Below are 27,675 nucleotides of genomic sequence, written 5' to 3'. Positions count from 1 at the left end.
ATTGTTAATTTTCAAGGGGTAGCACTGCAGTATAATATACATTGGCAATGAAACTTCTCCCTTGTATGTCTCACCTCCCAACAGATGGGATTGTCAGACAGCTGTGAGAAGGTCAAATGTCTAGGAATTATGAATAACAGAATCACAGAATATGCTGAGTTGGAAGGGACCCATCAGGATCATTGAGTCCAATTCCTGGCCTGGCACAGGGCCATCCCCAAGAGTCACACCATGTGCCTGAGAGTATTGTCCAAACTCTTCTTGAACTGTCAGGCTTGGTGCTGACCACTTTCCTGGGGAGCCTGTTCCAGTGCCCAACCACCCTCTGGGTGAGGAACCTTTTTCTAATATCCAACCTAAACCTCCCCTGACACAACTTCAGGCCATTCCCTTGGCTTGTCACTGGTCGCCACAGAGAAGAGATCAGAGCCTGCCCCTTCTCTTCCCCTCACGAGGAAGTTGTAGACTGCAATGAAGCCTCCCCTGTGTCCTCTTCTAACTAGAGGTTCTGGATCACAGCTGCTTCACTCTTTCTGAAAATGGACAAGATATTTCCCTGTTGAATAGTGGTACCTTTAAAAGATATGAGAAGGATACAAAACAATCTATTCTCTTTGGGCAGATGTAACAAAAATATTTCTATTCTTGTCATGAGTACAAAATTAGGTTATGATCAGTAAAGAGGCATCACGAGCAGTAGCTACTAAACTTGGTAGAGATCTTTGCATTGTGTAGCTGCTGTGGAGTTGTTTGTTTGTTTTTTCTCATTATTTCCTATCAGGCAAGGAAACTGAGGCACAGTAAGGTTCTTTAAGGTCAGAAGATACTCTGGTTTTAAAATAAGAAACAGAATCTAATTGTGTCTCCTGTTTTGCTGCCCTTTTTGAGATCTGTATCACTATCAATGTCATTGTGGAAATTTCTAATTTGTGGTAGGGCAGAAGAGGGCCAGTGAAGGATATGAAAAAGGCAACATAGCTGGCAATAGTCATTAGTTTTAAGGACATCATAAGAACCTTCCCATGACCTTCTGTGGAATATGTATAATAGAGCCATAAGTAAATCTTTTTCTTTGAATCAGAAACTTCGATCAAACAAAATGGACTTCTTTCAAGTTTAAGATGGTAACATTTAACATTGTGTCATAATACATACATTGCAAATTGAATTTAGCCTGGCTTTATTTATACATATAACCTGTTCCATTGATTTTAGAGATAATTTGGAAATTGGGACAGTTTGCACTGTTTTCTTTCTAGCTCTACTCTCATTTCATTAATTTTTTAATATGTCTTTCGAAAGATCAATGAATTTTTTAAATATAGAAGTTTAAAATCTGTATCTTCTTTTCAAATTCAGAGTTGAAATCTACAGTCCTAGAAAAAGAGAAGCAATGCATAGATGATGTTCAGCGAGTACAGGTAAGATTCTAACAGAGATATTATATCTATAATTTTTTAAAATGAGTGCAAAAGCAGTATTTCTTTCAGACATTTTTGAAACAGTTTTGTGCACTGAATGTTCTGAATGAAAACATGGAGTTTTTTATATGCTCCTTGGTGTATTTTGGTACAGAGATTGAAGGTTTCTGCCTGCCTAAGGTGATTCTTACAAAATTTTATTGTTCACATGGAAGTAAATTAACACTATGTCTGATGGCATTACTAAGCAATAGTAGTAGAAGACCTGGTTATATTAGCTAATCTACAAAAGGTCATGTAAGTATAAATGTCAGAGATTTTTTTTTCTGACTCTCCGCTGCATCTTATAAAGGTGGTAGTAAGGGAATAGGTTTAGGGTGCCATGCTGGACTTATAAATAAGTGATGATATAATACTGGGACAGTCTGGGTTAAACTTGTGCAAGATAAGCACAGTCTGTTTTATCTTTTTAGCATGTCACCATACGTGTTCTATTCTTCATTAAAGGTGATGCAATTTGATGGGGTTGAGGAACTTCAAATTTTGTTTCCTCAAAAAACTAGCTGCTGGACTTATCTTACTAGGTAATAAGACCATTCAGTTGTTTTGCAAGTCATTAGAAGGAAGGCAGAGTTATGTTTTTCTGAAATACTTGTTTGAAACAAGGAGTGACCAAAAGCTCTTGAAATCTCTTGTTTGCCTTTTCTTGTTTCCTCCCTTCCTTGTTTCCTCTCCTGGGTTTGTCTTTCTGTGTGGTGTGTTTCGTTTTTTTTGGGTTTTTTGTTAGTGACAAGATGGTTCAAGCATCACTGCATTGAGCAGCACTTGTGAAAATGCCTAGGTAAATGTATACTATTGATCATTAGACTTGCAAATTTAATTTGGGCTTGACCACATCTTTTATGAGCCATGCGTGGGAAGAGTAGGTGTATTAACGTTGTGGCTTCTATCTTGCCAAACAACATTAAAGTAGGTCTTCTAGGTGGTTACCTAAATTCTTCTACCTCCATAGTAAGGAACATTTTAAAACTAGAGCCCATTAATTAAAATAATATTATGAAGTTATCCTATATTGCAGTCTTTTAAGTTCAACCTAAAATATATCTGTCCCATGCTATTTTTATATTTGTTACTCACTAGCAATGGTTTCTACTATTTACTTTGAAAAAGTACTTTTTCCTATACTTCCAGAAAATTATTGTACATAAGGAGCATATTTAATCTGTCTCTAAGATTTTAATTCATTGCAAGACACAATGTATATGAAAGGTTTTCTTTTTGGAAATATAATTAATTGAAATATGTTTATGAATGCTTGGGTATTTTACCTAAAAAAAAATTATTATTATGAGATTTTCTATGAGGATGAAGTTAAACCAGCAGCACTAGAGCAGTGTGTGATTTCTTGAACAAACAACATTTGCTTGTGTTATTAGAGATTTCCATTTCTCTTGCTCAGTGTTGATCTCTTATGACAGTAATGTGAACTTCTTCCATTCTATACTATTATTCATCAATAAAGTGCAGAACTAACAGGATCACTCTGCTTGCAGAAAGTCATCTCAAGTTTTTGCTATATTATGTTGTCATCTTTCTGTTTCATTTTGAAAATCCAAGTGGAAGTTTATAATTTGAGGAATCATATGTGTGGATAAAATGTTGTCGTATGTTCAAATTATTTCTGTACAGTCTCAAGCAGTTGAGAGTATTCTATGTATCCGTCAATGTCCAACTATATCAATCTATAAAAATATCTAGAAAGTAGAATGGCCATCATGTTTGTAGGTAAATCCTTTACTGCAACCAGATAATTCTTGGTGTTATGTTTACATTTTTAAAGTGATAAAATGTTATGACGTATTTCTATTAGAGATATATCCTCTTTTATTTGTCTAGCTAGTTTTCCTTAATGAAAAAAAGCAAGCAGTGGATGAAGTTACCCCAGTAGTGATTTTTCTCTTTTTCTTTTGATACAGAAAAAGAAAGAAAACTCTATTGTAATATTAGAAATTGATCAGCCAAGTCTTCTTTCCTCTCCCTCTTTTCTCTCCTGGGAAAAGACATTTTCCACATGTTATTAAAATAATTGAAGATGGTTGACATAGAAATGAACACAACTGTAACGTGATGTTGAAAAATTGTCTCATTTATGATAAGTAGTTAACTAAAGAGTTCAGAATAATTCTACATTAAAAGCACAAGTAACATAGAGAGCCCATATTCTAGACTTCCTTGCCAATGGAAGGGACATTTATATATATATATCCTCTCAATTTCCTTATCTTTACAATTTTAGATATAATCTTCATGTTTTGCAGCATAATATCCAGAAGTTTAAGACTGCTTTTTTGAGTCAAAAAGACCTAATTTAAAAAAATTACAACTGAAAGAAATGAGGATCTGTTGTGCTTGAGGGGTTGTGCTTTCTTTTAGTACAGGAATTGTTAAGCAGAGCCAAAATAAGAAAAATTGGCAGCCATTTCAAGTCCTGTTTTTGAAATGCCAAAGAGCAACAATGTCTGCTTAGTCTTCCCAGTGCAAACAGAGAAAATTTTTTTAGGCTCAGCTCTTCTAGTGAAGGGAGAAGAGAAAAACTGAATGTCCTAATTTAGAAATTCCAGCTTCAAACCTGATCTTTAGACCTGACAGCTGTACTTTGTACAGGAGCAAATTTCCGCTTTGCTTTGTACCCCTGATCTTTTATGCTACTTTATCAATTTTCCTTACACTGTAACTCACTTTTCAGATTACCTTGGTTTTCTTTATATGGTAGGCAAAAACAGTAAAAAGAAGAAGGGGAGAAAAAATCCTTTAATTGCAAAATAAGTACATGAAAACTAAGCTTCAATTAGCAGTAGGACATTACAGGACTAGAAACCTAAAGTTGTTTGAAAGGCACCTAAATTCCTTATTGTATTATAAATCTTATTATAAAATTATATGAAATTTCTATTTTTGATCATTTGTAATGATTGTCTATTAATTTAAGAAGAGAGCCCTCATTACATTTATTTAAAAGTTAGCATCCAGATGTAATGAATCCTTCTTTATACCATTGATGATGCGTGGTCCCTGGTCTCAGGAGATGGGGTTTTGCCAGATTGTTCCAGTTGCTAGTAGTTTGCTTATAAGATATTTTACATTGAGCATTTAAACTATATTTACATCAGAAAAGCTTACTATCAAAAAAATTCTTATGCTCATGTTTCCATCTCAGTTTTTCACTTTGGTTTGGTTCACCACATTTAAGCCAAGAAATAAATCTCAACCAAAATTATATGTATTTTTGGAACAACATGTACTTCCACTGGCTCTAACAGCCAGACAAAATTTTGGCAGTTCTCAGGTGCTGAAGACAGATTTCTACTGTGTGATTTATTGGTGTGCTTTCCAACAATATCATAGGGAAACAATGCTAGTCTTAAAAAACTTAAATTACAGGCCAGGTTTTGCCACGGTGAGGATACTTCCTGCTTTATAAAAACATAAGTTTGACTCTTGGAGTGTCTCTTTAGACTATTCCTAACTACCACACTTTACTGGTAACTCCTCTCTCAATCTTTCAGCAGGGGCCTTTTTACTTACTGTAGTCATTAACTATGAATTATTATAACTCCTTAGGGTAATAGCTTAGTGACATTTGAAATGTTCCAATTTTGACACTTAGTAATGCAAGAAAAAAGGTTTTGAAATCCTTTACGATAAATGTAATATAATCAGTCTATTTAGAAAGTATAAAACGTTGGTGGGACTGGGATTAACTTTTCATTATAAAATGTCACCACTAGAATTTGTCTCAGAAACACGCATGCTGCTCAAAACTCTCTCTTAAATGAAATTTCAGAAATTATTCTTCACAGGTGAAAGTAGGATAAGAAAGGTAGATAAAAGACTTGGTTGAAATGGTGAAACACAAGAAGTAATAAAATAAAAAAGGGAGATTTTATAAACCTGTTTTTATACTATCAGATTTGGAGTCTGATATGAAACCTGTTTTATTTAGATATTACATGGCTTTCATCAGGGTAGAGGCCAACTGTAGATAAGACTAGTGAACAGCTGTGTTCGACAAGAGTTTGAGGAAAACTGGGAATTCTTCCTTTATGAACTACCAAACTGTTCTATGGCTATTGCTCTTCTTACACTGCTTGATTTTACATGTTCTTTCTTGAGATATTTATTCAGAAAGTACCTGGGAACAAGTGTCACTCCTCTTCCATGCCTTTGCTATTTGAAAGGTTACTTTTTGTAAGGGGGAAGAGAAGGCTTGTGGAAGCAATGAACTGTTACCCTAAAACAATTCTTTTCCTACAAAAATATGACCACCAAAGTCTTAGATTTCAGCAGCCAAAACAGTTACATATGTAGGTTAAAAAGAAAAAAAGGCAATCAACAAAAATGTATGACATATTCACAAGGATCTACTATATACAGTTGTGTCACTGAGGAAAGAAAGGATTGTGAAAGAAGTAAATGTTCTTGGAAGTTTCCATATAAACCACGATAGTGACTAGACTTGGATATCTTCTTTTAAGGAGAACTGTATCAATGTAAACTTTCTGCAACACCTTACTAGCATACCCAAATTTCAGAAAACAAAAAACTAAAAAAAATTCAGATGTACAAATCTATCTTTTCGTCTTGCAAAAAATAAACCCAGACTTGCGATATGTGGTGTGGAGGAACTCACGTTCTAATTGCAGGTCCAATGTGTAACATTAGAATTGGGGTATCTTAGCTTTAAGCTGATGAATATCAGGAAGCATATCTAGTGTTTTCTTGTTAGCCTTAAGAGTAAATGATATTTTACCAGAAATGTACAAAAAAGAAACAAACTTTGTGTGAAACAAGAGGTGATAGAAACCTGACAGACAACTTTACTGCCAGGGTCACAGGAACTGCTAAAATGCAGAGCATTTTGCTCAAGTAGTAAAGGGGAATCTAACCTTTGTGGAACTTCACTCACTCCAGGACAATTTAAGTGCAAATCAAGTATTTTATGTTCATGAAATATAGTTTTTATGCAGAAGCTTCCAGTTTTATTGATGGGAATCTTTGATTCTTAATATTAGAAGTTACTTTTCAGTTGAAACATTCTGCCATTTTCAGGTTTCTTTTATGGTTTGTTTTCAGAAAATCTAACAAGCATGAATAGATTTTTCATTTTCTAAAACTGTAGCAGATTAATTAACTAAACTTTTTAAAACAAGAAGTGAGATTCTCTTAATTGAGACCTCAATAAAATTTAAACAGAGATTGTCTGTTCCAGTCAGTTCTGCTTCCTACATGATTAGTAGTTGAACTTGTAATTAAAATACTGTCTTCTGATAATGTCGAGGTTTCTTAGGCCAGAAAGAAAGAATGAGAAAGCAAATAGAAATAATAACAATAAGGGAAGAGGTATTTAACTAAAGAGTCAGGACATCATAGGAAGGAAGTCGGCCTACTCAGCCACTAGATGGCAGTTAAGGATTTTTGAATGGACTGCAAGGCTCTTGTAAATCAATGCAGGGCAGTCCAGCAGACACCCTAGAGCAAGAATTCAATTTTTTTAATTTTTTTTTTTAGTCAAAGTGGTGGTTTTCTGGTAGTCAATAAGTTAGCCTATAAAAAGTACATACAATTGCTCTGTTTAATCTAAGCAAAATTTAGTAATTGGAACATTTCTCAAAGCTAATTTTTGGGACTCTGTCCCAAAAATAAGAAATAATAACAGAGGCCCAAAACATTAGAAGTTTAGAAAGCCCTATTCAGTCACAGTTAAGTTGTTTTGTTTGTTTGTTTGTTTTTTAAACCAGTGAAGGGAAAACATTTGGTTTGGTCTACAAGCCTTCTGGATGACTGTCTTTGTAGTGATAATTAAAAAGTTTTACTGCTGAATTACCATCATTTAAATAAAGAGGTCAGTTTTCTTTTGGATATGAAATTTATTTCTTCAACAACAATATTGAATCCATTTTCTATTTAGTTCATATTAGGGAGATGTTAAAAAGAAGAGGGAGATAAAAGTGCATTGGACATAATTAATTGACATAATATAAAATATAAATCACAGACTCCATATTTAAATAAAAATAAAGGAATATAGTATGTCAAACCTGTGTGGTAGAAAAATAAAAGCATTTAATTCTCAGTACAAATGTTAGTATTTTGTATTATATCCAAACTTCACAATACTTGGATTGACTTCTATTGTGTTGCTTGAAATTTTTTCCTCTTTAAAAGAAATGACATACTGGTATTATTTTCAGTGGAGTGACAATAGCACATTTTTGCACTCTTCCTCCTTATTGTGGTAAGACTAAAATTTGTTTTCTTCTAATCTGTAGTCTTCATATTAATTTCAAGATGAAGTTTTACTTCTGTGCTCATTTCACTTTTAAAGGCTCTTCATTTTGTTTTTCCACTTTAATTGAGGTAGCATGCCATATATCATAGATCTGAAATACACAAAAAATCATAGCACAGTTCAGGTTTAAGTAGACATAAGGAGGTCATAAGTAGACATTAGGGTCATGTACAGACCCTTTCCCAGCAACACCCTGGTCCAAGCCAGGTTAGCTTAGATGTGTGGTGGTTTTTTTCTCAGGACTTAGCTCGTCTCTGAGTATGGGTATGTGGTAATGCTAATATATACTTCCTGTTTTGCCTAGTCAGTGGTAAAACAGTAAGTCTTGCTATGTTTCCGATGTGTTGTTTCAATAACAGCTAAAGGAGATGAAAATGTGTGCTCAAAAAGCACATGTATTTCCTGTGAGTTACTCCTAATTCAAATACGACATATGTTCCGGCATTGATTAAAATTCTCAGGAAACTGCTGGTCAAGTTCTTGTGATTCATCTAGTGTCACAACTTCTTCATCAAAGACTTTTGTGAGAATATGGCAGAATATAATATAAATTTTGCACCCTGTAATCATAATTGACATTTTTCTTTTTCCATTTTAAGTATACTTTATACTTACACAAAACCAGACAAGCTTTTTTTTTTTGTCATTTTAGGTACAACTTCTTGGAAAAGTAGCACCAGCTTTAAGATTTGGGCAATAATAGTGCATGAACAGTGTGCTTGCAAATTCTATAGAGTGGAAGTTAATTTAGTATTTACGTACTTCCTTTTCTTCTGTCACTGATGGGGAAAAAAGGAGAATGAGAGTAAAACGGAGAAACTTATTTATTTTAACTAGAATTACTTGGTGATACTTAAGATCCTTGGCTCTAATATGAGAAAGTTTCATCTTTTGAAAAAGAATTATGGGATAGGGCTTGTATAGAAAGAATTACCTCTTTTCTGTCTGTGCTTGTGTGTGATTCTGACCCCTAATATGTTTCTTCTCTTGCCTTTTACAGTGAGCTTCTTGTAAAATACTACCAGAGTACAGTAACTTCTCTGAGGGAGCAGTGAATAGAAAAGCATGATATTCATATACTTATTGAAAATTCTGTTTAAATTGTTTTCTCTCTTCTCCTCTGACTCCTCACTCTTTTTACTCATGAAAATTGAGAAATTGAGGTAATACTCGTGCCATTCATACTATGCATATTCATACTATGCATTCCTGGTTAGAGCAAAATATATATAAGCTGTATTCATCAATTGTCAAAATGCAATTTGTTTTTTCTTAAATTCTCTAAAACGGAAATCCTATTTCAGATGAAACCTGTAAACTCCCCTTCTCCCAAAATATGATTTATAATGGAAGTTTCATTATTTATATATGAAATTTCTCTCATATTTTGGAGCAAGGTGAAACCAAAGAGATTTTTTATGTTCCGTGGTACCATAGTATACTTGGATTATGTAGAATATTTTTGCTACTATAGTATTTACCTTTCAAATTTTTTAAAAAGAATTCTACAGAGATTGAAGAGAACAGATGAAGAAATTACATTAGACACAGGAGAGCAGCACAAAAAGTGTATGTATGTAAGTTTGTGTGCATATGTGTATATGAAAAGAAAATTTCTTCTTGTGACATTCCTAGCAGGACATCTAATTTGTCAAGTGGACTTAAGCTATTTGAGAGATCTTATGCTATTCTCTTGGCGTTAAAGATCAGGTGTTTCCTTTTGTTGGTGTTGATCCTGAGAATTTCCACAGGACCCTTTAGGTAGAAGAGAGATAAGAAATGGTTTTCTCAGTAAGAATAAATACTTCTTTTCCTTAGAAATATCCTAAATAATTTAAAAACAAAACAAACAACCATGATATACTGCCATACCTGAATGAGAACTTAAAAGAAAAGCTGAGGATAATTTAAAATCCTTGGATATAAAACAGGCTAACCATTTTGTCTTCTACTTACATTTAGATCAAAAGATAGCTATCTCTAGGTTTTCTATTTTAAATTGATATAAATAAATAAAAACAGTAAAATCACTTGTTTTCTTTTTCTGTTTTCCATTTTCTGTTTTTGAATACAAGTTTTTCTTTGTATTTATTCTTTAGAGAATACGCCCAAAACTATTGATAAAAATTGTTACATATTGCTGAATGTTTAATTGACTTTTGCTATCAATATTCATCTTTTTCTAAAAAGAGACATTACTTTTTTCTCATGTCCATGATACCAAAAAGGTTTTGCATAACCCCTCAAAACCTAAATCTTGTTTTTGGTTGCTCGGTTGTGATTGACTTTATTTAAGGTTCTTTCACTCAAAATGATACAGCCTTAGTTTTAATATAGCCTTCACACTTTAAAAGAGTTAGAGAAGGTGACTGACTTCCAGGCCCCTGCCTACAGCATATTCATGGATGCATTTGTGAAGGCTCTGATTCCATTTCCACAAGGTTTTTCTGTTGTGAGTAGTAGGCTCATGTTTCAGGGTAGAGAAGACTAACTATCCCTTTCTACAAAGATTTATTCTTACTGTGGATATTTTTTACTGCTTATTCCCTGCTGGAAGCCTGAAACAAAAGCAACATGTAAACCTCCCATTTTGTGGTCTGGCTGAACTCTTGGATAAAAAGGGCAAGCAGTGTGTGGAAGTATCATGCTCTGGACAGTTGCTTATCAGGGTGTGGCAAAGTTCACCTAGAAAATCATTAGCTTTTTTGATCTCCACTACTGGAGATTAAAGGCATTCCAAGTCCTTCAAGTTTAGTTTATTAATGTTCACATTTTAGGTCATAGAATCCTTACTGTTATTTCTTGCATAAAAACTAGTATGGTTTTTGTATGTGAAAAACAGAGAAATAACAATAGAATGAGTTAATTTATACAGTGACTACTTTCCAGGTTGCTGCTCAGTTCCAAGCTGAATTGAAAATCAGGAAAAGGCCTGGTGTGAAAAAGTTCAATGGCTTTTTCTAGTATGTCAATGTAGTAATGTTTGAGGTATGCTAGATTTTATTTTGTGTTTTTACAGAATAGATGGTTGCCTTGGCCCGAAAACACAGGAAAACTAACCAAATATTTTAGATTCATAGTTTAAATACTTTAGAACAAACACAGGCAATGGAAAAAGTAAGTGATCCATCATGTGATAGGTATTTCAATAAACTGCCTAAATATGGAGGAGAAAATCAGACAGTTTTTATACAAATTTTTAAGGAAATCTGTGACTCTCAGGGTACCTGTTGCTTATTGGATTGCTAACATAGTGGCTTGGTTTTAGTTAGCTCTTCATCTGCATAGCTAATCATACTCTAGCAGTCTCTTTGCAGTCCACAGCACAACATGTAAAAACCACCATAAACAGATAAAATAAGGTTATATTAAAATTAATAAAGTTCAACTTTTTTTTTTTTTTCTTTCAGTGCCCATTGTCTTTTTTTACTTGTTTTACACTGGACGAGTGATAGAACAGTTGAACCAGTTTCTGAGCTAAATGAGGCAATGTGGAGGGATAAGCCTTTTTACAAGTCTTGTTTACTGCTGTATTGTTTCATGTCTCTCTAACAGTGAAATTTAATCTATGCTAGGACAGAAACCTTCAAGACTTGAGAGAGGCCTTTTGGCTTGTTTTTGTTTTGGTTTGGGGTTTTTTTTGCAGGGGAGTGGATCTTTTTTTTTCTTGATTGGTTGTGTTTTTTAAAATAAAACAGGTCTAAAATTTTCCGGACAATCAGGCTGAAAAAAATTATTTGTTCAGACTAAAAGTAGCATTATGTAAGACTACAGTCATTATACTTGACTTCTGTGTATCTCCTAGTGGTCAGTGGTTCTGTGAGATTTTATTTTGTCTTGCCTTCTCTGTAGTCTACAAAAATTCTTGTTAGATTCCTATTGTAGCAAAATGTGGGGATAATCTAAGGTTTTGTTTCAGTTAAGAGTTACACTTTATAGAGAGAAAACTCTTTCAATCTTTGATGTACCTCAAGTTGATTCGGGGTTTTTATTATTTATTAAAATGGGTACTGTAAAGAACTGATATCTTATCCTCCTAAATGCACTTAGCCCAGGGATAAGGAACTCAAACTGTTTAGGAACAGAAACTTCAAGAATCTAATCTGAACAAAGTTCTTTTTCCTTTGACCTCCAGCTTTAAAAGTTGGCATTTGCAGTGCTTCTTCAAGGGTGTATGTTCCCTGCTAAGCCTGTGTTTGTTTATTTGAACTATTTGAATTCCAATAATTATTGATTTCTGCATGTAATGGTTTGGTAATTTTTTTTGTCACCCATGATAGGTTATGACAAAACCACTTGGTTCATTAGACATGTCTCAGCTCTTTAGTTTAGGAAGAGTTACACAGTCCTGATGCCAGCACAGTGCAGGCTGGTATAATCCATCTCTTGCAGTGTGTCACTGAGTGGGAGATTCTCTGACATCCACCAAATAAAGTTTATGAGTTCAGGCAGGGCAATGCACTACACTCTTTTTGTTTCAGATCTTACTTGCTCAGAGCTATACTGGGGAGCTGTGTATCATGTTTCTTTATGCTTGGAGGAAGAAACATGGATTATTGTGAAAATGTGTATCCTTTGTCCCCATATGTACAACTTCAATAAAGTAGAAACTTCTCACAAAAAGGTAGTCTAAGGAAGAAACCAGTATCCAATACTCATTCTAATCTTCAGCAGTTCTCCCTAATGCTATTGGCAAGTTTGCCAACTTTTGACTCAGCTTCAACTGCTGTAAAACTAAAATGCTGCAATGAGCTAAGTGATATATGAGAATTAATTAGATGGATGCTATTTTGTTTGAATGCAAATCAAGTCTCCACCAGTACTTCTCATTTGACAATCACTGTAGCACTAAAAAAATGCCTGTTAAATGTTGTGTCTCCTTTTCTTAAGGTTGATCTGCAGTTGCAAGAAGTAGCTTTGAAAATGAGACAGCTTTAAAGAGAGAAACCTGAATAGAGATCACATTTCTCTGACTGAATTAAATTCTTACAGTGGCTCTACTTTGTGCCATTCGGTGAGCGTGCGCGTTCAAAAATGTTTCACTTCGCGTAGAAAAAGGGCATTCATTAACAAAGCAGTTAGAAAGAGCATCCTTCCAAGTAACTGTACACTGCTAGTACCACCACGTATTCCCAGGTGCTCACTTCCTGGAAGACCTGAGGGGTCTTATTCTGTCCATCTTTATCTTGTTTAACTGTATGCTTCATTTCCTGAGTGTTCTTGCAACTAGGTAGCAGCATAGACTCTGATTCATGAATTCTGATGTAGAGAAACTAAAAAGTTAAGGTTTTAAAAAATAATCAATCCAAATATAATCCTATCATCTAAATATGAATTCCACCCAAAGAGGTAATTTCATGACAGTAAGTGACAAATTGCTGAAAATGAACAAACTGCTGATGCAGCTTTTGGGCTTGTAATAGTATAAGGTATTAACTTCTAAAATTGAACTCTAATATGCCTTTATTTTTCAAATATTCCAAAATTACTGCTAAGAACTGCCATTACATTTATTTTCAAAGAAAAAGATACATTATGGCTATTCATAAAGTATGTAAGTGAATGAAAGCTGAGAAAGACATAGATAAATATATAATACAGATGCACATATATGTGTGTCTATATGTATAGACTAGGGCTAACTTTCACAGATACGGGGTTTTTCTGATTGGAAATTTAGTTGTAGAATGGTCTGTAGGTTTCAGTCGCTCATTTGATAGACTCGCTTGTCAGACTCCATAGAGGAGGCAGCTGTAATCTGATCTTTTACATGTTTGAAGATCCTGGATATGTTCTATCTATACAGATCAGCTCTATGCTGGCCATCTGATATGCATATGTGGAAAACATGACAAGATTGGAATGAATTGGATGTAATGGCTTTTGGTACACGTGAAGATCGAAGTGCGCAACCTTTAGCCAGTAAAGCCGGTATTCCCAGATCAGTGTACACACAAGCCTATCAGTGCAACACAAAGAGGACATCAGTCCCAGATTCAGCATCCAACTCATTGCACATGGAACATGTACAACCTGATTAAAAAATGCTGGGCACTGTTCTATAGCCATACACCTCTGAATTTTTTTTTCCTGCTCACTCTTTCATACTCAAGTCACACGGATAAAGCAAGGGTTAAGCATCCACCTTTCTTTCTTTCTTTACAGAAAGAAGACTGTCCCACAGTACCTGGGTCCTGGGTAAGAACTCTAGGCAAGAAAAAATTTCCTCATAACTCTTTTAAACCCTGTAGGTTTCTGCTGTGGAAGTGTCCTCTGGATTGAAAATGAAACTTCTTTTCATTATGTGTGATTTTATTAATCTCAGTCTTCCGGTCCTTGTCAAGAGCTTTTGACCATCTTTCACATGTATGAAAAATTAAGTATTCCCTTGCTTATTCTTCTAAGAAAATGGTATGATTTTCTTTTCCAATTGGATTTATATATAGTTTAAATTTCCTTTCTTGTTGAGGATAGTGGAAGCATTCTGTGACTTTCATTTGTTTGATACAGTCCTTTCTGATCCAGAGGTAGACTTTAAACTAGGGGAAAGGCAGAAATCTAATTAAACTGCTCTGAGGGCATCTTAATAGTCAAAATGAAAAGTATCTCTATCTAAAATAATTACTGAAACACACAGATACTGTTCCCTTGTTTGTTTGTTTGTTGTGGGGTTTTTTGCTTTTAGTTTCTTTGATTTTTAAACCAAATAAATAAAGTACATAATTTCCTCTGGATAAATATATCTTCATTCACATCAAAATCTTGTTTGTTCATAATATGCTGTTTCTGTGAAAACCTGGGTATGTTGGTGATCTTTAGGTTCAACACAGCAGAAAAACACCAGGTTGTTTGAAATGCTATGTCTTGAGGACAACAGAAAAACTGTTTCTTAGGGCATGGGATAAACAGTCCCTTTAATTAATCAGTACATTTTCATTTCTTGTCTGAATTGCTAATTCATCTCACTTGATTGTCCATTTTTTTAAACTTTGAAAATTACTTCTTTTCTTGAGAGAAATATAATTATTTGCAGGGTAAATTGTCTTGTAGAACAGAGAATTCTAGGTTTTTCCTGTAGTTAGGGAGATTTTCAGTATTCAAGAATTACTACTTTTTCTTGTTAAAAGTTGAATCCAATCTCCTGAGTAAATGAGTTTTTATAACAGTGAACTGTTCTGAGATCAGCCATCATTAAGGCAAATCTCTTCAGAGCCACTGAATATTGTGCTTAATCCTGTTGGCTTCAGTTTGTTTATGGCAGAAACGAATTTGCTGTATCTCTCATAAAACCCTTGCTGGAGTGTTCTTACAGTGTAAAATGGGAGCTTAGGAGAATTACAGTCTAGGGAAACTGGATTTGATCTCAGCTGAAAATCGGTGTGTGGCCTTAATGATCCGAGCAACACAGTCCCTTTGATAATGTTGCTTTTTGAAGAATTGATAGGCCTTATTGCATTTGCAGGTGACTGGTAGGGGGATAAGAGTAGATGAAACAAAGGGATAATAGAATATTGTGTTTCTCCTTTATTAAGAAGTTCTTTAACAAAACTGTTCCTGCTACAATATACTGAGTTATTAAAGGAAACTGAATGGACTGAAGCACCGTCAGTAATTTGTAGTGGAAATGTCTTTTTCAGCTTTTTTGCCTTCTAATCTTAGTGGTTTTAAATATGTCTGCTGTGTTAATTCCTTCACTGCTCATTTTTTATGTTCTTTTCTCTGTTTCACATTTTAATTTAACCTTTAGTGGGGAGACCTAGTTGTTATTCATAACTTTTGGTTCAAACTGCTGTTCCAGAAAGTTCAAACAATGTAGGAGATTGTAAGTTTTGATAAAGGTGCTTCAAAATCAAACAATATTTGGTTTAAATGTAGTAGTTACTGTTTTATTTCTGAGATTGCTTTAAGACAGCTAAGAAACTCAAACATAAATAAAAAATTGAAAGCTTGTCTGAAAATGAATTCTATACAGAAACCTTTTCTTAAGTATTAATGAATATACATTTTAATAATAGTCCCCATGTGGAAGTTATAGCTTCCTTTTCCCAAAAGAAAAATTACTTTTAATTGTTTCATATGTCAAAGGATGAGAAAAACATCTTTCTGAAATAGATCAAGGCAATTAGTTATATCAGGTATTGTATGTGTATTTGCAGGCTTCTTTACAAGACCTATAATCTGAATATTTGAAATATTTCCTATGAAGTAAGCCTACAGTCTCATCCAGGATGCATATGATTTTATAAAAGGAAATAAAAGGCACTAAACAACAGTTTTGCTGTAACCACTTGGGAAAGCAGTTGCATGACCAACTTAATTCAACTAAATGCTTGAAATGCTGACCAATATTACAAATATAAAGACAAAAAAAGTACTAAAAAGTAAATGTGTACAGCTAGATTTCTTTATTAGAAGATTTTTTTGTTGTAAATTCATGTCTGTTCTATCTCTTGTCCTATTTTCCTGAATAAGCAAAAATGGCTGGTTTTGGACTAGGTTGCTTCTATTGGTACCATTTGATAAAAGCACATAACGATTAAATTTAGTACAGTTTGTTACTGGTGCTTATTTTAAAATGTAGGAATTACTGTGCCTTTTAAGGTTAATGTTTCCTTTACTCGGCCTGCAGCAAGCAGGATCAGATGTTTCAGAGAAAGAGATAAAAAACTCTGAAAACTGTCAAATCCAGAATAACGGTTTCAGACAGGAAGCTTTTCTGACGTTATTCCCGGTCTGTCACTTGGCAGAGGAGTTATAAATTCGAGGTGGGAGGAAAGTTCTGCATTAGTTTTGTCTTACTTCTTTTCCTCCCCACTCATGCTGGTTGGAGAAAATCATAATTATTCTGTTCTGAGATTACCTCTTTTCCAAAAGGCAGCATTTGTTGTGTTCTGCATTCCTGATCTGCGTTGTATCATCATGTTGTATTGAAACCCAGCGCTCAATGCTATGTGGAGTCTGTTATGCATGGTGCATCACTTTGAAGAAACACAACATATTTACAGTTAACAGAGTTAAAGTAATGCAGAGTCTTCCCACCACCATGTCTGCATAGCTATGTGTATGCAAATGCTCGCAGTACTTGTGATCAGCAGTTGGTTGTTTTCTTGGTCAGGGTATGTGCAGGGAGGGAGGGGTTACAACTGCTTTTTGGTTTTGCAAATATAATCATGGTCTAAAATATGCTTGTACTAATGAAGGTGGTGTCATACTGAAGCAAGTAATTTTCCTGAACTGTCTTCTTCCAGTTAAAATGTAGCTAGCCAAAATGATATATCACTTTTTAAAGCCTTGTCATAACTAGGTTAGTTTTGAACCTCTGGAATACCAGTATTCTCGATCTATATTTAATTTTTTATATAGTGATGAATTCTATCCTTTTTTTTGTGCTTATTATTTGTTTTCTTTGAAAGGCTGATTTTGAGGTGAAATCTGAGGAGCGCGCCAGTGTCATCCAACAACTTGAGCAAACTATTGAGGATCTGAGGACAAAAATTGCAGAACTAGAGAAACAGTTCCCTGCCGCAGAGGTACAGACTGCTGGGAGGGAGCAGGAAAATGAGCACATACACGCAGGAGAACTCAGCAGTGTGACTCTTCAAAGGAATGAAGAGGAGACCACACCCAGGACTGTGTCACAGGCGAGATCTGTACAGACGTCGCCAACAGAGGATTATTTAGCACATACAATGCCTTCCATCAGTGCACTGCCACAGCAACCCCCCCCACCTCACTTAGAAGGGGGCAAAAGTGAAGAGTCAACTCAGAAATTGCCAGCTCTCGAACTACAGCCCACATTTTGTTCTGAAGTCTCCTTAATTCTGTCACCGAAGCTAATCTCAGTGCCACTGGATGCAAGCCAATCAGTACAGAGTACACTGCAGTCACCTCTTCCAGGACGCAAAGTTGATTTGTCCCTTGCATTTGAAGGAGAGATTGAAACACCAGTTTCCCACCAGCCTCTGAGTACTGTGGATACAAAGAGTGAACATCCCTCTTTGTCCCGAGAGCCCACATGTAGCATTCCCCCATCACTGCCAGCAACAGAACAGGCTGCCTCCCTGACTAGAGCACATGGCGCTTCCTTTGTCACTCCCATGTCCATGGCAGGAGTACCACCCCCACCACCTCTGCCCGGCTCAGGACTCCCTCCTTCTGCTGACTCAGCAGTGCCACATGTGGATCACTCTTTCCCAGGTGTCATGATGGCACACCCCCCTCCTCCTCCACATTTATCAAGTGAGGAGATATCAATGCCTCCAGCTACCCCTCTAGCATATGCTGGATTCCCATCACCACCTCTACCACCACCTTTGCCTGGAGCAGGAGTCCCATCTTCTCTGCCGGGTTGGGGTATTCCACCTCCCCCTCCACCACCACCACCTTTACCTGGGGCTGGTGTCCCTCCTCCACCTCCTCCTCTGCCTGGCCTGGGAATGCCACCCCCAGCACCACCTCTACCTGGAGGAGGACTGCCACCACCTCCCCCACTTCTGTCCGGAGCAGGCATCGCTCCACCTCCTCCACCACTTCTGCCTGGTGCAGGCTTCCCCACTCCACCCCCTCCACCACCTCTGCCTGGTGCAGCTGTACCCCCTCCACCACCTCTGCCTGGTGCAGCTGTACCCCCTCCACCACCTCTGCCTGGTGCAGCTGTACCCCCTCCACCACCTCTGCCTGGTGCAGCTGTACCCCCTCCACCACCTCTGCCTGGTGCAGCTGTACCCCCTCCACCACCTCTGCCTGGTGCAGCTGTACCCCCTCCACCCCCTCCACCACCTCTGCCTGGTGCAGCTGTACCCCCCCCACCCCCTCCACCACCTCTGCCTGGTGTAGGTGTACCCCCTCCACCACCTCTGCCTGGTGTAGGTGTACCTCCTCCACCCCCTCCACCACCTCTGCCTGGTGTAGGTGTACCCCCTCCACCACCTCTGCCTGGTGTAGGTGTACCCCCTCCACCACCTCTGCCTGGTGTAGGTGTACCACCTCCACCACCTCTGCCTGGTGCTGGTGTCCCTCCACCACCCCCTCCGTTGCCTGGGTTAGGGGTGCCACCTCCACCCCCACCAGCATTGCCTGGAGTTGCATCACCCCTTCCAGCACCAGTCCAGGGCAGCACCTACCCAGCAGTCCCACAGGGCTGTGGGTTTCTTCCTCCTCCATTACCATCTGGTTTATTTGCAATGGGGATGAATCAGGAGAAAGGGAGCAGGAAACATGTGATAGAGCCTTCTCGGCCAATGAAGCCTCTTTACTGGACAAGAATTCAGCTCCACAGTAAAAGGTAAGTCGTAGAGTTGTGTAGAGAGTGGTGTTTTCACTTTGTGCCTTTCCTGATATTGTTGTTTGTCATTAGCAAAATTCTTCATTGCTAGGCAGGTCTTTGAGAGAACCACGGTGCAAACAGGTTTTTATATGTAGTTGGATATGTAAATGGGGTACTCATTTTCTTTAAAATGTGCTAACTCTTAATATCATTATTTGCACATGGAAGCTCTTCGAGGGTAGTGTTTTCAGCTGTCCTGTGGGGTTACATACAACGTGTTGGTCAGAGATACAGGGGTGACTGTGTGCCATTAAGTGTTCTGTAAAATGTTTTTTTAAATGTCATATTTGTGGTCCCTCTCAGCTTTCAAGGTAGCATTAGTCTTTCTCTGGAGCAGCTGCAAGTTCTGGTAATGTCTTCCCTCTAGATGAATATGTGCTGATTGCATTCTATGCTCCTCTTTCCTTTCTTCAATGACCTGAATTCTTTTCTTTTTTTTTTCACCTTGTACACTCAGAAGGCAGATTCAAGCTGCAATTTATATGCATGGTAGCATAAAGCTATTTTGGTAGCCCTTACTTGGATATGATTTTGATATACTCGTTTTTGAGTTTTGATGACTTTTTTGTCCATGTAAAATATCATTACTGGTCATGAAAAGAAGTTTCCTTATAAATATTTTATGTCTCTGAGTAGTGATTGTAAAACCCTTCTGCTGTTATTTAATGATGAATTTCTTCTTTCTTTTCAAGTTCTTGCCACTGTCACAAAGCTGGTCTGCAAATAGCTGTGTATTTCTACTTCTCTTTCTCTCCATGTCTGTATGCTTTATAGCCTATATACAGCCTATTTTTATTTTTATGTGTGTAGAGTGGGTGAATATAAATAAGCCTGACCATATCATGACCATATCATGTATGAACAAAGAAGCAAACCCAGAAGTATGAGGCAGAATCAACAATAATTCTTATCAAAATGCTGCTGGTAGAAATTAGGCAACAACTTTTGAATTACTGCTATTTTATTTTCTTAATTCCTCCATTTATGACCTTATTGAGTTTGACATTGCCCTACATAGGTCTTTTGCTTAACTTTAGAGATTCTAGTGCTTCACTTGTATGGGAAAAAATTGAAGAGCCTTCCATAGATTATCATGAATTTGAAGAACTGTTTTCTAAAACAGCTGTTAAAGAGAGGAAGAAACCCATTTCGGACACCATTACAAAAACAAAGACTAAACAAGTGAGTACTCATTTAATTTCAGATCTTTTCTAGGCTGGTTTTTACATATAGGCATATTTTTGCATGAAGCTGAAATGAATTGTGCCTGGTGTGGAATTGTTACCATATATATATATATCTATATACACACTGTAGAAAAAAACAAGAAAAGGAGAGAATGTAGGATGGAGTTCAAAGTTATACATGGTAAAGACTGAAGATTTCTTTTTTATATAAATTACTTTCCAAATATGTATTTTCTTAAAAATATCTCTATCCATTTTAACAAAATTAAAACTAAAATAATAGGTATTTGATGCTTTGAAATTGACTGCAGATGTGCAAGGAGTAGTATATAAATTATTCTGATTAATTTTATACATTAAATAATGATTTGCATATGAATTACCATGACTTCAGAGAAAAATTATGTTTCAGAATATACGTCCTAATGTTATATCAATCAGAACAGTTCTAAGTTTGTGCTGTGTTTATGTATATAAAGAATATGAAGTTTATACATACAGTAAATGACAAGCCACAGCTGGGAGAAATCCAACATTAATCAAACTGGTTTCTTGAGACAGAATGCTGTACAATACAATAAAAATGGGAAGCATATTTTAAAGGTAGAAGCTTAAACCCCGGAGTAAGAGAATTGAATCTGAATGTTTACATGACTAGTGAGCTGTAATCTTCTTGGTATCTTTGTAAAAATCAAATTGTGGTGGTATGTTAAGTAATTTGCAATTAAACTTTCAGGCTACAGAGGAGAATGGTTTTTATGCAGAATCCTAAATAGCAGTTAAAATTCTTGTTTTATCTCGGTTTCATATTCCTGTACTAAATTCAAAACTAGGCTGTTCTTTCTATCATCTTTTGACATACAGGTTAATGCTATACAAGACTTTTTTCCACATTAAACATACAGTGGGACTCTTTATAACCTCCATTCACTAGATCTTATATCTGGGTATGACCTCTCTACATAATAGTTCTGGAAATCTTGCCCCCACAGAAACATTTTGGTCAGTAATATAAACATGTAGGTGCTTCACTCTACTGACAACCTGCTGCAGGCAACAGAACTGGTAATGAAGTTAGGATGATTATACCAAGGCATTGGATAAAACCTTTCTCTGGATGGATGCAAAGGATAGCGTAGCCAACACACCTCTATGCTGCACTAGGCTGTACTAACTGGGATGGGAGGAAAGGTAACGGGTGCTGCTGCCTTGCTGTCCTCAGTAAATCTCTGAAGTCCAGGACCTCTGCTCCTCTTTTCTCCTTCTAGAAAAAGCCCTTTTTAACAGTTATTCTTAGCTAAGTTACTATCTTTAAGTAAAAAAAAAGAGTGCAACGGTGTTACTGATGCCTTGGGTATGAATAATTGGTCCCTTCACATTTGATAAGGTTTGGTGATGAAAACCTCTCAACAGAGTAGAAATGATGACTGTTTAGTTCTGTAGCATAAACAGTCCTTAAAGACAGTCAGTGATTATGAATAAACATTAGATGTAGATTTTAATACTAAGTACTTATTTTTCTTGCAATACCAAAAATTTAGATATATTGTCAATAAATAATAGAAAAAAGAAGCTAAAATTAAATTAAAATGACTGATTGTTCTTAACTTGTTTGAAAGGAACAAGTTGTTTCTTCTGACAGAAATTTGCATACAAAAGTTTAAAGCAATCAAAGTAGTTGTTGTCATCTAGGACAAATATTTCTGTAGGCCACATAGATTGACAGAAGAGAATCCTCAGTGTTTTTCTTTTCTGCTGGTGATCAAACAAATGTGCTACTCTCCAAAATAGAGAGAAATTGCCTAATGGAGAAGTCTAACTTATTGAGCTGCAGTATCTGGGGAGAAAAGATCGACCAAGCAGACAATCACAGGCTTTCATTAGAACTACAATTAGAGCTATCATTTATCGCAGATGTCAAAGTTAAATATTCATGTGTGAGAATCTAGTTTGGGCTTTTCATAGTATTGACCTGAGATGATTGAAATAGAACAGCTTCACAAATATATTCCATGTACACCGTCTCACCAGTTTGGAATGCAGGACTTCATTTTTTAAATTCTCTTCATTTATCCTGCAGTAAACACGTGGATAATGAAGTCCATCCATGTTTATCAGGAGAAACAGTTATTTGGGGGAAAGCATGGCTGTAATTCCACAAGTATGTTTTTATAGGGAGTACCAAGTGCTGTTTAAGTGGTTACTGACTTACATGGCTTCTATGATAGTTACGGGCATTGTAAAGATCTTACAAATGGTGTTTCTGCAGTGATTTTTACAGGGATGTGTTATGCAAAGCAGATGTGTTCTGTCACCTGTTGAGCTATGAAGGAGCATTGTAAAGAACAGAACCAGGACCCTCAAAGCTCACTCCGCTTCTTTCCAGAAGCGCTCTTTTCTGGCAACTGGTTTTGCTCCTTGCGCTGATGTTGCAGGGTCTGCTAAGTGAATGTATTGTTTAGATGGATTGGATGTAAAATACTTGCTACAGTGGAAATAAATGACCAGATAACTTTCAAATGTATAAAATATTTGGTATTCTATGCAAATATATGATTTTAATAAAACTGGTTTTATTGTAAGCTGAAATAAAAATATATTTACAGAGGAGGCCACATGGCAGGAGGGGGAATTCTAACTAATCTGAAGAAAGATTTGATAGTTTTGGGATGTTTTAGTGGGTGAAAGATTAATTATTTTGGAATACATTGCTGTTCTGCACACAGAGCTCTTTATTCTAAATGTCATAGAGTATATGCATATGTTTCCTTGTGTATGTATATAGAGAAGCATGATATAATTATTTCTAAATAGAAAGCCCTTTCTAAGTAGTAAACTTATCTATATTATTGTGGGTTGGTTTGGGTTTTTCATGTAAATGAATATGTTAATTTCACCCTACAGATGTATTGGTTCTAGTTTTCTTCTTGGCATGATCATCTGCAAATAACTTAATACAATATAAATCAATAATGCTTTAAAAGAAAATCAATATTACATTTAGCACTGAATGAAGGCTGCACTAAAATCCATTCCAGAACTTTAAAGAAAGAAATAAGGAAGCGTTAATATTTATTTGTGAATGCAGCTGATTTTATTCTCACTGTCTTTCATTTGGTGCTATGGCAAAAACTGTGATTTATTTCACTCTGTTAATGCATATATATCAAATTCTCAGCTGCTGTAAATGTGTGCAGGCTTGCTCAATGATAATACCTGCTAAATCTTCAAAGAAAGTCCTTTATAGGCTATATTGTAGGTGGGGCTGCCATTGCTACCTATTAAAGAGGTCTGGCTTTCATTATAAGCCCCTGTTATAACTTTGCCAAAATTCAGGTCTTTAGGCTGCAAATTTTGTTGAGTTGGAGTTTGTATTTCCCCCCGCTGTTTGTGTGTCCTTCATTTTGCCAATATTAAGAAAGAAAACAAAGTCTGTTTTGGATCATGTCCTCACAGTTTCACAGACTTGAAATATGGAAAAAAATTACCAGGTATATGTATTGTTAGTTGTATAAAGGGTTTATTGAATTTTGCATGTCTTCAGGTGATAGGCTCTGCTCCTCTTTCTTAGGAGAGACTTCAGGTATAATCCTGAAGATTTTTCTCCAACTTTGTACTGGTAGGTTGGAGAACAGGGGCCAAGAGGAGGGAGGCAAAGGAAGATCAAGATAAGTAACTGGCAAAGGAGCGAAGAACTGAGATCCGACAGCTGAAAATACAGAGCATAATAGGTGTGATTCTACGTCACCTCTTATTCTGTCCAAAATAATTTCTCTCAGAAACTTGTTGTGAGACTGGGGTGTCCTTGACCTGGTTGTCCTTCCAGCAAATAGTGGATCTCATCAAACGTGTAGCGTTTGACCAAAGCAGCAGGTAAAACTCACTCTGGGAGTGTCTTGTTCAGCTGTGCCCTGTAGTTACAATACTAGTTATGGTTACATGGCTGGATAGTCTTCTTCATAGGAACCTTTTCCATAGCTAGAATGGATTGTGTGGAATAAGCACAGTTCATAATGATTACTTTTTAAATTAAGCTGTTACCTATGTAAAAAAAATGCTTTTTAGCAGTTGTTACAGCACTTAAAAAGACATGTAATTAATGAAGCAGGAAGAAAAAGGGTAGTCTTGAGATAAAGGACACATACTCAAGAATGATGGCAAATGCAATATTAAAAATCTGTTTGCATGGTGAACATTGGCTAGTGTACATTGAGTGGGTTCAGTGGAAAAATAGTACATACTCTGAAAATCTTGATATCACTGTCAGCTTAATAAGGATACAGAATGGGCTGAGCTGAGTTGCATAGATTACTTTCCTAATCTTTGAACAGTCATTTTAGAAGCTTTACTGATAATCTTCTAACTACACTTTTGGAAAATATTATACATGTAACTGCAATGAATTTTTCAATCACAGACCATGTGTTTATAATCTATCATGTAAATGAAAAAAAAATGTTAAAGATATTCTCATGTGGATAGTCCACTATTAATCTATTAAGATTTTAAACTCCCCCTTCCATCCCAGCAAATAAATAATAGGTTACTAAAATTTCATTCACTTTCAAAAGCCTTAGATGCAAATAAGGTGTATCAATAAAACAGTTTAGTTAATGATTTCAGGATTTTTGAATTTTTCAGTTGAACGTTAAGCTGTGGTAATAGAATACATCTAGAAACAAAATGCCACATAAGTATGAATTGGTAAATTAGGTAAATGCCTTATTGAGTTAACAGATAAAAGTTTATTCATGTTTATTCATTTACAAGGAATGACATAAACGGAAACATACGTTTATTTTAAAAGAATGGTTTATTCCCTCTGCGAGCAGTGGAGACACTGTCTTAAGGAGCTTTTTATTTTCACAGTTATTGACCTTTTATGTGTGTCAATGGCACAGCAATTTGCTACAATTTTTTGCACTTTCCAGAGACACAGTCGGGGTTCTCCTGCCCCTACAGGTGGAAATTTTAAAGGACTTGTATTTTATATATACAAGCAAATAATTAAAAATATCATTAAGTTATTTATGAAATTAAATAATATCTCACTTTATTTTATGAGATGCAATATAATGTGGTCTGGTTCTACCTCTCATTCTTTTCTTTATATGGTTTACTGCATATTTTGTTATTATATTTTTGTTTTCTAACTGTATCAACAAAGTTCTCCTTGTTGTAAACATAGTTTTACCTGACTACATGAATGTATATGTGTGTGTGCATATATATACATATATAAAAAAAAAAAATATATATTTGCTTAAAATCTCTGTATCCATTCAAGCTTTCTAGGTTGATGTCCTCCCCATTAGCCACTTGCATTTCTCATTCTTGTTTCCATCCTGGTTTTTTTTTTTTGGACCATATGTTTGCGAGTTTAAAACCAAACACATGAGCTTGGCATCTGACAATCTTGCAAACTCATCTTGTGACCTAAGAGTTCTGTGGGTTTATTTTGTCTGTGTGTCCTCACTAACACTGAAAGGTTCTGACGATGCATAAGCCTATTTTAGGTATTGCTGCTGCCTATGGATTCTGTATGGACAAGAAAGGTTATATTCATTTCTTAACCATGTACAGTGGTTGGGAGGAGCCATGTACAGTGTCTGAAAAAGGCCTCATGTTTCTCAGTGCTTTGGAAGACCACTGTAGGGGAAGGTCTTTTTGAAAGTTTGTTAAAATAAAGAGAAAAATAAACTTTGGGTTGGATTTACTGAGATGCAGCTGTTCTGTGAGACAGAAAGCTGCATGTCTAAAAAGCATAAGCCAGATCTTGAATACCAGCAGAAAGATAGCTGCCGCCCTGGTCTGTTGTACTATTCTTGGTCTACCTGACACTGTCAAATAGAGGCATCTTAATTACAGCCATCTTTCCAGGGAGGCTGGAGATCTTGCATTTGCATAGCCGGCAGTCCTACATGTTTCAAATATTTTCTTTTCTGTCTCTCCATGGTGCTTCTGTCTTTCTCAGTGCAAGGGTTCAATGCAGTGGATATCATAGTATTAGATGACATCAAGAGAAAAAGAAAGAAAGAGGATATGGATATAGCAGTACACATTTTCTATCTCTCTATCCACAATTGATTGTGCTAAAGAGGCAAGAAGCAACATTTTTATTACAGGAGTTTTTAAACTCTGATCAAGCAATCTCAGATTGTTTCAGAATTAGTGCATAAAGATTGAATGTGTATTACCTAGCAATTAGTACAGTGGTCATGATGATTTAAAAAAATAACTGTCAACGTAAGTGTAAATGTAGTTGTCTCCATTCTGTCAGATCCCAACTCACAAGTTAAACAGTTTTTACTGTCAGCATGAAAGTCAAGGTTTTAAGATTAATTTTTTAGTATTTTTTAATTTGTAGAGAAGTATTAATTTTTCAGATTTTTCCTTATGGCTATATTTTGTTACTGAGTACTGTCTTCAGTACAAACTGAAGAAGTTCAACTTGATCATCCTGATGGGTCCCTTCCAACTCAGTGTATTCTGTGAAACGGCAAGCACAAAATGTTGTTAGATTATTCAGAGTTGATCCACTGAATATTACCATACTTTTGACTGTAACCATATGTCCACCTTTAAGACTGGGAACACTAGAACTTTTACAGAATTGGTTTTTTTGTTTGTTTGTTGTTGATCTCTCCTACTAGACATAGTAATTCTCACCTTTCTTTGGGAGTTTTTTTTTTATGGAACTTTTTTTTTTGCATTCTTTACCTGTTCTTAAACACACTCCCCCCATGTCTGTCTCCCTGAATTGACAAGCTAACTTTTTGTATATTAATTAAGACTATTGATTTCAGATGTGTCTGGGTATGCAATAGGTTTTGCAAGAATTTTCAAAAAATGTGTGCAATTGCATGCCTAATTTGAGTACACAGTGACAAAATTATTCAAAGCAGTAAGGCTGCAAAAATTGCCTACTGAGTGCATTTCAGATTATGCATAAAAATTCTGGGTTTTATACAGTTTCTAAGAAAATTTAGCTTTTTTGGGGTTTTGTTTTGGTTTTTTATAGCATTTCTATTACAGCATTTGAACATGCATTTGCATTGCTAACCCACAGAGACATTTTAACAGTTACAAGCATAAAATCTAAAAATATGCAAATTTTCGTATTCTGGTCCTTTAGCTGATGCAAGAAGAAACAGCTATAACTGAGATACATAACAATGAACTAAACACTCAAAAAGGAGCTTTAGTTATGGAAAAATAAAATACTTGTGAGCTATTTTTAAACCAAAGAATTTAAACCTTGGTTTTTTTAGCTTTATCACCTATTCCAGTTCTTAAAGTTTGTGTTCTTATTTTTTATAAAGGGAGATTTTACCACTGCTCAGCCTCCTGTTGAGGAACACAATACTTATCTAACTTAATAGTGTATATCTC

The 27,675-nt window shown here is 35.8% G+C and overlaps 1 protein-coding gene across 2 annotated transcripts in view; it reads left to right on the top strand.

The window, feature by feature from the left end:
• Positions 1-27,675, top strand: part of FMN2 (formin 2) — a 158,331-nt gene that overhangs the window by 34,566 nt on the left and 96,090 nt on the right. Inside the window, exons 4-7 of one of the 2 annotated variants that reach the window (XM_064648703.1) lie at positions 1,360-1,421; positions 13,936-13,968; positions 17,184-19,054; positions 20,134-20,278. In XM_064648703.1, the coding sequence (XP_064504773.1) occupies positions 1,360-1,421; positions 13,936-13,968; positions 17,184-19,054; positions 20,134-20,278 (2,111 nt within the window). The remainder of the gene's footprint in view (positions 1-1,359; positions 1,422-13,935; positions 13,969-17,183; positions 19,055-20,133; positions 20,279-27,675) is intronic. The other variant, XM_064648704.1, reaches the window with a different exon arrangement.

Source organism: Pseudopipra pipra, chromosome 3 (genome assembly GCF_036250125.1).
Source record: "Pseudopipra pipra isolate bDixPip1 chromosome 3, bDixPip1.hap1, whole genome shotgun sequence".
NCBI classification, from domain to species: Eukaryota; Metazoa; Chordata; class Aves; order Passeriformes; family Pipridae; genus Pseudopipra; species Pseudopipra pipra.
Note: the sequence above shows the minus strand (reverse complement) of the source record. Positions and strands in the feature narration are given on the sequence as shown.